Source organism: Symphodus melops (genome assembly GCF_947650265.1).
Source record: "Symphodus melops genome assembly, chromosome: 15".
Lineage (NCBI taxonomy): Eukaryota > Metazoa > Chordata > Actinopteri > Labriformes > Labridae > Symphodus > Symphodus melops.
Genome location: NC_136705.1, coordinates 16,581,508 through 16,593,595, shown reverse-complemented (window position 1 = coordinate 16,593,595; position 12,088 = coordinate 16,581,508). Strand labels below are relative to the sequence as shown.

Genomic DNA, 12,088 nt, shown 5'->3' with positions numbered 1-12,088 from the left:
TCAAATAAATCCGCCAAATGATGACTAATTCTAGCCTCTAAACCATGATCAAAGATCTTCCTGTCTTTAAAGATGAAATGTCCTCTTGATTTTAATATTAGTCAAATTGAGCTCTTTTTTGGAGTGTCACATTGAGCTTTTCCACAATGTTTCCATACATGGAACACATGATTAAAAGACCTCATACTATAATTTATAAAAATGTAAATATGTTGTCCCTTTAAGAAACTAGATTTTGATGTCTCTCTAAGTTTAAAGTAATATTTGTAGCATGTCCTGTGTTAAATGATAACCCACAAAGTATTAAGTCTGTCGTCATTGTACGTGGAAGAATGGTTGGATTTTTATCGAAATCACCAGATCCCTTCTCACCTTGACCGCACTGGAGTTATTCTGTGAGCCGCGAACCACGCCTGTGGCCCTGTAGAGGCGAGTGGGGGGCTTGAAGGAGACTGTGAGGTTGTAGGTCTGCGAGATGTGCTGCACAGTGGGGGAGCTGGGGTCGGACTGCATGATGGCGGGAAGCTCGAAAGACAGCACGAGAGGGAGCAGCTCCTGCAATATGGAGAGGCAGAAGGAAAGAGCGTGAAGTGATATGGGAGTGAGAGAAAAACCCCACACAGACACATCATGACGACTGCGTCTACGTTGGATAGACCAACACTTTGCTGCCACTGCTCGAAGACAACAAGGAAAGTCGAATGGAAAGAAAACTACACCGAACTACACCATGCATTTAGACTGACTGAGACAAATTTCGACACAAAGTAAAAACAGACTGATTTCTTCACATAGTGTGGATGACGTTTCAAAATTGACACGGAGACATAACAACCTTGCCTTTAGCAGAAGGTGGCAAAACATTGCATGAAAATCTGTCAGATCAAATAAATCCGAATAGGTTCATCGAAATGAGGTCAACACTGCCACCCAAAAAACAGAAAGACAGCCTTTGTTACTGAAGTGTGTTACACTCTGCCGTGGTGGTATCACTCACGAGATTAAGTCAAACATTATGGCTGCACAGTCACTCGAATATGGTTCAAAATGTTTGCAAAGCGTCAGTGGTCTACGCACAGTTCAGGTTCAAACACACATTTTCAAGTCATTGAATCAAACCCACAGAAGCAGCAACAGACATCATCTTTCGTCATTTAAATCACGGCAGTCAGTCAAACACAATAGACGCTGACAGGAAGGCCTCGCTTCATGAGTACACACACTTATGCATGCATGGGAGAGAAATCAAACCAGCACACACCCAAACAGAGACAAGCTAAAGGGGAATGTACATAGACACACTCGCACATAAGCGAATGGTTACACACTCTTTCACACACAGTGTTATCCAAACACTGGCTCTTGGGCAGAGCGCCACTATGGTTTTGGCTGCCAGTGAAGGGCAAGCAGCATGAATTGTTCTGACCAAAGAAATGCATCCGTGATCAGTCCCATATGCGCTCGGCCTTATATTTGTATCACGTTTCAGCACTCGCTCTCAGAGGGCTCGAGAAAATTTAGGTCAGCCGAGAGGGAAACGCAGGAGAGGACAAGCAGAACAGCAGGAGTCAGGCGATGAATGAAGAATGGACTGATTTTAACGACGAAGCTGACCTCAGCTTTTTTTTTTTCTTAAAGGAGTCTACCTGGCAGATACCAGTTGCAGTCTAAAAGGGCAACTACAAGGCTTCAGTTCTCGTGACTAAAATGGGTGAGAGATGAAGAAAAATGAAAATATCTTTGAGGTAAGGCAACCAGCCAGACCTTTCATCACCTGCCCATCAGCTTCACCTCCAAAACCCACGAGAATCCATCACCTCAACAACCGACTGCTTACCGTCTCAAAACAGATCTCCACCCTAATATGCCCCAGAAATACAGTAGAACTACAGTAGACCTTACAAATCCACTCTGGTATGTCTGAATGTTAAAGGAATATTACATCCATTGCTAATGCAGCTTTGGGAGAATGAACAATAAAGCTTCTTCTGCTTTCAGAAGGGTTCGAGGGAGAGAATGTGATCCAAGGGCCACCCAGAACCAAACACACATCGAACTACATCTTACTGTTATTCACTAGAAACCTCGACAGAAGGGCCTTAAGACAATAGAAAAGAAATATCTTTTGCATTTTACATCGGAAAAAAAATCCCCTTAAAAGTTCTAGGATTTGAGATTTCAAAGAGTAAAGGACAAACTGTTTAATTTAGCAACAGTAGGTTATGAGTTTTCGTAGGTGTTTACCTTCATCTTCATACAGTGAGCCGAGATGAGGAGAGAATCTGTCAGTGAAATGCTGTGGTTCTTACAGAATTACTTAAGTTCTAGACTCATTGAGCTGAAGAAAGTTGGTGGCTTATGTGTTTGAAGTGCAGTTTGTAGTTGTTGTTGAGCATACAAAATTAAATGTATCTGTTTTTAGGACTGCTTGAGTATCGAGCATTTCATAAAACAGCATAGAAAGGAATTTGGATGTAACTGAAAGAGGTTAGTATCAAGGTCTGGTTCTTTCTAAAGAAGCACGAGGGAAACCTATCTTTTGATCCACCCTCGTCATCCGCTGACTGTGTATTCTGTGAAAGCCAAAACAATCTTTGTGGTCCTCTACAGTTTATATTCTAAACCTCTTTGTAACACACTCCTATGGTTAGGTTTGACTATTCTCCATTTAAAGAAAATCCCTGGGTGAACTGCGTTTCAGCTTGATACTTAAGAAAATAACCATTAAACATGGAGAAGTACGGGTATGCATAGTCAGGCATATGCCAAAACACACTACGCTAATATCCACCATGACCTTCTCCTCTCAGTCTCCCCTCCATAACACATGTCTCACTCACTCAGTCATTCGCACATGCACACAGACTTGTTAGTTTTGGTCAGTCCAGAGTGGAGGAACGTGTTCCCTATAAGCTACTGCTGCCACAGTGCTGAAATACAAGCAAAAGTTCAAGGATGTAACACTTCACTCGAGCATGCGGCTCCTTCACGTGCGGAGCTGAGGCTGGAGGTCATGCTTCCAGTCAGGTTGTAGATGGAGAAAATTCTAAAAAAATAAAATAAAAAAAAAAGCTGGAGATGATTGTCTTCATTTGGTCTCAGGAAGTAGTCTGGGAATAGATTAAGAATTGTATTCGCGGCTTAGAGGAAGTACTAAAACTGTGCCTGGAGTGCAGGATTATGCACAGTAACCATGGAGCTCTTCCACTGGAGGGATTATGCAGGGGACTTGGCTGTCTTCAGTCTGATTTGATGTTTTGTTTGTGGAGGAAGTAACGGTTACAATTTTGAGAGCCCATAAGTACAGAACAGCTGAATTTCAAGTTGCCACAATGTGCCGGACCTGTCAATCTAATAACATAGAATTTATTAAATGGTTCTGATAAATGGAGGATGCAAGAGACGGGCACTCTACAGCTACAGTCAGGTGGAAATCAAAAGGTCAAGACACGAGGAACAGTTCATAACTTGAGTATGGTTGAATTCAAACTGCAGATTCCAGCATGATTAGCATGATAACGCAACTGAAAGGGTTTTATTAAACTTGTTTCTGTAGGTAAACAACAGTCACTGAACTAGACGACAGTAACTAGTCAAACAGGTGAATAATGTATCTGTTAAAGAGGAAAACACTGCAGAGTGTCACCGTTTTATTTTCAATAATCTATAGAACTAATCCGCAGGTTTGTTCATAAACACACAGCACTGAATGTACAAACTGAGGCTGGCAAAAACAGGATATGACGTCGCCTGACACTTTTTTTATTCCTGTTGACATCAATCAGTTCTGAAATCACTGGTGTCAAAAACTTGAGCCGACCACAGCCGCCCCTCTCCATACAGGTCAAAGCTACACACTTACAATCCTGCAGGGAGTGAGTGTTTGGGTGGAGTATCCCTTTAAGACAAGTGTGGCTGAGCTCCAACTTACCCGTATTTTTACTCGTGCTGCCTCCACCCCTCCTGGCTGCCCAGCGATGGACACCTGTTCACAATAAAAAGTTACATCTAAATCAGTTAACAAGCTCCGATCTGATCCAAGACAAACAATGGCTCAGGTCAATGCAAAGTAACTCGACATCTCACAGTTGAAGGCAAAACCTTCTTTTTTAAAAACCAAAACAGACAAGTTTAACGGCCTCCTCAGTGCTGGAACCTAATCCATCTTTGTGACATGCAGTATTTCCACTTAATACTGTATATTCTTGAACCACATCATTACTGTTACAATCGAGTAGAAAAATGGCCTCCACAATTGACGAAAATGACCTTTTACAACCACGAGATGAGAAGTTTGATTAGATTAGTGACCACAGTAATGAAAAAGATTATTAATAGGCTTCGACTTGGTTTTATTTTTACACTTTAACACTGAGGAGCAAACCAAGAAATACATGCAGAGAATTTCTGCCCAGAAGATTTGTTCCCACAATTTTTTTTTTTTTTTTTAAATTTTACTTTTAGTGGATAATGATTCAGTAACATTAAGACAGCCAGCATTTCGGTGCGTGATGGCCCAGGGATTATGTCGCCTGCCCCATGTGCAAAGACTTCAATCTTTGTCGCAGTGGGTTAGAATCCAACCTCGGCCCTTTTGTAGTCATCCCGCACTTTCTCCTCCCTTCATTGCCTGGCTCTCTTAAATTGTCCTATTTGATAAAGGCAAACACTACCAAAAAAATATTTAAACAAAAGAAAAAAATATAATTTTAGTCTGGTCTTCTCCGTGGAAAGAAAACATGTATATACACAACACGTTTGCACATGACAAATGTCTGGGCGATGCCGTGAGAAACAATATGTGTCAAAGTGAAAACCAGGGTTAAGCCTCGTGTTTGCAAACACATGCCATGGTGAAGTCTGTTTGCAAAAAGACATCCTCAAGTCTAACAGCTTCAGAGGAAGTCAAGGGTAAACAGGAATTTCATTGATTTTTTTTCCACTTGTTTATATTTTCTTATCAACACCACCGCACTTGTCCATATGCTGTGGATCTCAAAGACTCGGCTTCAGACAGTACGCTTTTAAAAGGAGAAAAAGAGACAGCTTAAAGTGGTCTCGGGCTTCAAATGACTCTCTAACAACCCATAAGCCTTCTTTTATGGTATCTACAACAGGATCCACTGCTCTTTAAGTGAGTCCAGCCAAAACACAGGCTTCCTCCCGGGTTGGCTAATCAACACTAATCAAATGGACCAACTCTTTGCAACCTGTTTTTTTAAATTAAAACCTGAGAGCAACTATTGAAGAAAATGAGTTGCAGAAGGGTGAGGAAAGTAAACAGCTAAAGGTAACAGAATGAATCACACTTACCCTTCCAGTATAATCACAGAGCAATGATGTGGTTCACAAGATTAAAGCAAAATATTTCATGAAGAAAACTCTTTGATTTGACAGCAGCCAGCAGCTGCTCTTCTTAAGCCTCAGTGGGAAAACATGAGTAAATCTAGTCCTACAGACCTGGTTACTTTTCTCTGCCTGGTTGTTCCTGTTGGAGTCGGGGAAATGGATGTGGCACCCGGTCTCCTCCATTACCCTTTTGATGTTGTTGCCACCTTTTCCAATGACATGCGAGTGCTCTGTGTGGGAGACGTCCATCTTCAGAGTTACCCTGTTGCTCTGACGCGATAAAATGACACAGTTGAGTTAAAATACTGATTCATCAAATTTGCAAAAGCTCCGCGATGGGAGCGAGATGAAGGTGCATGAATAATATGTTTGTTTGAAAGGTAAAAGATGAAATGATTTCACAAAGAGCAGAATATCCGACGAAACATCACAATATACAAGATATTTCACCCACTGCTTGTATTGGAAGTTGCAAATAAATATTGCTGCAGTAGTAACTGTTTGCTGGTATGTAAGGAAGCCATCAAGTACGTACTGTTTAATGGGTATGTATGATTTTCACGTTATTTGTTTTATTTGTGCGTTCAATTCATTCATCGACCGTACAGTAAAATTAAATACAAACATACAAACATCATCTTAATGAAAAGGAGCAGAAAGAAGAATAATTTCATATAATCTTCCCCTCACATTCATTAATGAAAAACATCATTCACATCCTTTAAATAAAAGAAATATTTAACCACGTACAAACAAACACCAATATTATATAATTATAATTCTGCTTTAGCAACAGGCCAGGGCAACATCTGGTCCCTTAACTCCCTCCTTAACAGTCATAAGACCCTGAACTTTCAATGTCCCCTCTTATAAACACTTTCAGCTGCTGCAATCATTTAAAAAAGAACACAATAAGCAACAAAATATGAGGGGCATTAAAAAAAGGAATCAAATTATCAAATGACTGTGCCAGAGCGAAACAGCCTTTTGGTGACTAAACTGTATGAAATGCTAAAAAACACAGAGCCTGTCATGTGCTGCTCGAGTGTTTGTTGTTCAGAGTGCACAGGGGACTGCTTTCCCCCAGGGGGGGCTACAGTGCAGGCGCCTAGGTAGTTGATTTCTTGCGTTGCCGTGACAACGAAGCCTGGATGCACACACTGTCTGCAGCAAAGCTTGGGGAAGTGAGTATCTGCTCAGATGAGTGCCAAGTTGTTGCTACACTACTGTGTGCAATCTGTCATTTGGACAGTGGGGAGAAGTGAGGTGAAATGCACTCAGGGAGCGATTCAACAAATAAAAACGAGGTGTATTTACACAATGATAAGGATGTTTAGTACCTTTGTGTCGAGGACAGACATTATCCTGTCTTTGGCTTCCCTCACATTCTCTCTCTTCCCGCACACCTTGATGTGTGGATCTGCAGGGAGGGGAAAAAAAAAAAAAAGACGGAAACTTTAAAATGAGGAGAGAGAGCATGTGTCACTGTTTCTGTGTGGAGATTAAAAGTGAGAGTAAGACACGAGTGTAACCCTTTTAATCAAACATGACACAGCCGTGTGCATTTGTCAACACATTACACAGTGTCAGATGGAAAGCACTGCAACAGTCATGGCTGCTTTGATATCTGCCGAGTCTCATTCACGTTGGCAGGCAACCACATCGCGTGGCGTTAGGGAGGGTACAGGGTGGGAGAGTTGCACCGTTGTGGAAATATTCAAGCAATCTATCAATTAGTCAAGCCTACAGGAACACTCAATGATTAGGGGAATTGTACTGCAGTGTTGTACCCTGAAATGAAGACAGAGACACTCACAGTGATTGGAAGCTTAGCAGCTCTTTTTTTTTCCCAGAACCCCATTCAGCTTCCATCTCGCAACACTTTGTGTATATCAGCCGTCACACCAAGAACCGTTTGTCTTTCTCTCGGTAGAAATCATGATGACCCACCTACAGAAAGTGTGGCAATCCATTTTTGTGTGACAATTCACAAAGTGGCCCACAGGTGACATGGAAGAAAAAAAAGGTCTGTATAACTCAAGTAAACGGTGCTTCTTAAGCCCAAGCCCCTTTAAAAGTAAACCACTCAAAGCTAAAGCTTATTTCTGTTGCACTGGCCAAGTCTACATCTGGCTCAGCTGCATGCACGACCCCCTGGAGAACTGAAATCTGAAAAAAAAAAAAAAAAACATAAAAATTCTCAATGTGCACACGCATGTACTGCACACCCACGCTCCATCGCCCCAGTGTTAACTGTACTGAGCTGCAGGAAGTCGGCTAAGCCCCCCTTCCAGGAATACCCCTCCCCATACACACTGACAGAGTCTCAGATTTACCGTTTAGCCCTCAGACAGGACTCGAATCAGATTTATTGTTACAAAGTCTTTGGGACCTTAAAGAACCCTACGCTTGCATGTTTTAGACTTTGGCTTGTGAGTGAGGAATCCTTTACTGTGCAGAGGATAAAAGATGCTATGAACTTTCTTTTCCTAAAGCGGAGGGAATTCCCAACGTACAAGTGTTATTGATGATTAATCACCATCATCAACTCACAAGAGCTAACAACATAGACGTGGTCTCCATGGAGCTGCAAAATACAAGGTGACCACATGGCCTTTAAACATGGTAATGCTAGGATGATGGATTCTGTTTTAAAGGTGTATCTAAAGGAGGTTATGTTTTGTGTAAAGGGCATTTGGAGCTATGAAGGTCCAGTGCCAGTAAACAAGTGCTAACCTTGTTGTAATGTCAAGGGGGGGGGGGGGGGGGGACCCTCAACACACACTACAAGAGATGTCAGATCATCTGGGAAAGAAACAACAGCTCCACGATTGGTTGAAGAAATCGAGCTGCAGCCCAAGACAAAAAAAACAAGAGCAAGGAAAACAAAGAAAAAAGAGCAGAAAGAGCACAGTCTCAGCAGCGGTTCGAGGGGAATTTTCCCATCATACAGCTGTTGCTGTGAACAATAGAAATCCCTCCACTTCCTCCTGTGAAACCCATTGTGACCATTAGAGGGAGTATGGCTCTTCCAGTGTCTATCCTGCACTGAACATCTGGCAAACATTAGCCAGTCTAAATGAGAGTTGCAGTCGTGATGTAGAACACCCCCGCATTTTTTTGAAACGGAGTGTGCTGCATGCTCCTTTTTTTTTTTTTTTTTTTTTTTTTGCTGATTGGCTGTGGAATAAAAAATGAGCACCTACAGTCTTAATTTGGCACACGCAAAAGGTAGAAAAAACAAACAAAACACTTGCAGCTGCAAAAAGTGAAGGGTTTGGAGTCGTAGGGATTTTACACAGCTCCACTTCCATACAAAAAAAAGAAACCTTTTGACCCTTTTTAAAGTTCTGCACTGGCAAAGCTAAAGCATTTTTCCAGCTGAGGACTACATTTGCAAATACCACACAAATGAAGGGAAGTAAGTCCTTTTGGCTTTACTTTTCTCCCTCAAAACATCTGCAGATGTGTTAAAACAGACAACTGGCAAATCAGAGCAGTTATCACATCACAACAAAGCACATATCTTGAGCTTCTCACATTATAGATTGTTCCGTTGCACAGAGCTGTAGGTTGCAATGTAGCCCTTTCTGTGAGAGCGATAATGCTTCCTCACTGTATTAAATCACTAACAGTGTGCCGATGATAGCTTGCCCCAGAGGCTAACAACTGGCCTTATCACACTCATGCAGGTGGCAGCGAGGGATTGCTAGCTGCAGATGATAAATGCATGAGGAGCAGGCATTTTGATGGAGTGTGGCCCAGTGTGGGGAGAGGTTACAAACAGACAAATCCTCCAACATCTGCCGCTATCCTGCAGAGTGTAACTGATTCCAGACTGCACATGAAAGACGACCCTGATGCTGAATTCAATTAAAAAACAAGGCAAACTAACACCTTCAAAGAGTATCACTTTACATTGGTATCATTGACAGTAATCTTATACCCAGCATGAACAGGACAACCACATAAGAGGCTATTTTTAGTACAGAGGAAGTGAGTTTTATGTTGGTCATATCTCATAAAGGAGTGATGCAGAATGACAGGAATGCAGGTTATTGACTAAAGTCTTTTCCCTGATGTTCTCTGTTTTTAGTCTCCAAATCTTGAAAAGGGGCTATTCAACAGAAGAAAAAGGTTCTAAAATAAGTTACAATCATCAAATGCAGTTTTGGTTTTGTTTCAAGATCAAGATCAATTAGCTAAAACAGATGTTGGCTGTTCAATTGCAGTAACGTTTTTTTTTTTTTTTTACCTACAAAAAAATTCTCTGAACTATTCGTCTGACAATGATTCTTAACTTTATATTAGACACAACGCTAACTTCAAAAGTAGTTTCTTGTCCTTTTCAACCTCTTTAAAGAAGTCACAGATCTCCTGATGTCTGTGAAGTTTCTTGTCATAAATCTGACCTGAGCCTGTATTTTTTAAATCATGCAAATAAACTCCTCCATTTCAGTGCTGCTAAGAACAGGCTGTTCCTGTGTCTGTAGCTTTAAATGTAAATGAGCTGAGTTTGACCACACCCCCCCCCTCTGGAAGGGTTTGATGGGATGAACTAATCTGGATCATTTTAATCCAGATTAAACTCTTTGGCAAAGTGGACTCGAGGTTCCATCTTCAGTCTTCCATCGTGAGATTTTAGCTTGTGGACTTTATCAGAAGTAGAACATCTTACTTGCCTCCTTTTCCCCTTTCCATGTGTTCTGGTTGTTAAAACACATTGTCAGTTTCACATGATGCCTCTTCCATGAGTTCATTCCCTCAAAAGATAACCGTGAGTGATAATACAACATTCCTCTCCTCTTGTTTTATGCAACTCAGAGAAAAAAAAAATCGGACGTGCTACAAATCATGGAGCTAGGTTTTAAATAATGCTGTTCATGGAACATCATTCCCAGGTGGTGCTGCGAGCAGGTTTTGTGAATGAACTCATAGTTAGTCTGAATGGATGTTTTTGTGAGAAGAGATTGTTGATTAAGCACCCCAAGAGAAGAATGTAAAAGATTCTGATGTAACCCCATCAGCTATGCGCAGAGCAAGTGAGGAAGTTACATAATGTCATAGGATTCCACATCTGGCTTGAAGACGTACACTGGTGATCCCCACAGGGACAACTAAGTGGGCAGAGCTACACCTATTCCTCACTCCCTTACCCTCAAACCCGCATCTCAACCACTCCCGGAAGAGCTTTAAATAACCGTGATAATGTTTTATTGGTACCAGAGTGCTGGAGCAACCCGGACAATAATGCGTGACTAGTAACACCCCGCCTCCAGAAAACTGAAATTCCTCAGCGCGGATGAAATCACTGAGGAACGGAAAACATGCATGCTTTCATCTTTCAAACTTCTCAAAAAGTTTTTAATAATGAAATCTCATGCAACCCTGAGTAAACTCCCCTCATGTCCATTTCAGTCAAATGACTCCCGAGAACATTTTTCCGGTAAACACAAGAGTGACTTATAATCATTAACATCCCTAAGCTGGAAAGCTAACTCAGCTATGCTGTTAATAATATGACATTGCCTAACACATCACAGCAGAACTGCTGATACTCATTTTAAAATGTAATGTGGGAAATATTTAAGTCATCTGTTTGGGTTAGTATGAAAATGCTACCTGGAGTTAATGGACTTTTGATGCACGTTAGGTTAAACATTTTGATTTAAGATCATAGTCGTATAAAATGTAAAATCATAGTTCATCTAACAGTAAAGTTAGTCAAGGTAACAGCACCTAAAGCAGCACATGATGGAAAAATATCAGAATCATCTCGATATGCAAATGTTACTCTGCCTTTTTTTATGTACCGGTACTTTTTTTTTATCTCAGGAATCGGAGCCCCACAGCGATAAGAAGCATAACATCGATTAAGTCAGAATATTATAAATGGATGAGCAGGGGAAGAGGAAGGATGCAAACGTGGCATGCAGAGGGAGCTATTTGGCCAATAGGATGCTTTCCGTAGATCAGCTGGCTCTCAGCTGACGAGGTTTGTGTGAGATCAAATTCGGGCACGATAATAGAGCTCGACTCCGTAGCCTGCCTGAAATAACCCGAGAAACCATATTTGTAATGGTGTTTATATATCAATTTCTCACCTATAAGTGAATAACAGGGTTCTATGAGACAAAACGACAGCATACAGATGAAAAAAAAGAATTCGCTCAATATGGGACACAAACGGCAATAGAATTTAAAATAGTCACCTTTTTTGGATTTGGCTCCGATTTTGAGTTTGGAAGGCCAGGCTATCTGTGTCTGTGTCTCATCCATGATCTGGAACACAATGAAAGAGAGGTTACATTAACTTTCAATATTGACATATCATACAAATTGATGGAATCAAAAATTGAATAAAAAAAATAAAAAAAAGTCATGCATAACAAGAAGGTGCACCTGCACAGAACACACACATCAGTATTCTTTGTGTGTGTTGATCGTAATCATATCCTTCTTCTTTAATACCAACTAAAAATATGAAATGAATGTGGTTCCAGTCAGTGTTACATTAAGGAGAACCAACGTTTGTGAGTATTTTAACGCTACACTTGATTAGCTCGAGGTGTTGACAACTCCCCTCTGCCTCTTCTGTAATAGAAAACAGTCATTTGGATGATTTTAGAGAACATATGAAACAGTATAAGCAGCCAGCGGTGCCACAAAACAAAGGCCTTTCATGAGGAAAAGTTCTGCAAAATGAGATTGTCTAAAACATCTCCTTTATCGGTTATGA

General features: G+C 41.1%; 1 protein-coding gene across 1 annotated transcript in view; it reads right to left on the bottom strand.

Moving 5' to 3' along the window:
* Positions 1–12,088, bottom strand: part of bicc1a (BicC family RNA binding protein 1a) — a 55,250-nt gene that overhangs the window by 18,328 nt on the left and 24,834 nt on the right. Inside the window, exons 3-7 of the mRNA XM_079363154.1 lie at positions 11,562–11,631; positions 6,690–6,769; positions 5,461–5,619; positions 3,932–3,985; positions 373–555 (exon numbers count right to left, since the gene is read on the bottom strand). Coding sequence (XP_079219280.1) covers positions 373–555; positions 3,932–3,985; positions 5,461–5,619; positions 6,690–6,769; positions 11,562–11,631 — 546 coding nt within the window. The remainder of the gene's footprint in view (positions 1–372; positions 556–3,931; positions 3,986–5,460; positions 5,620–6,689; positions 6,770–11,561; positions 11,632–12,088) is intronic.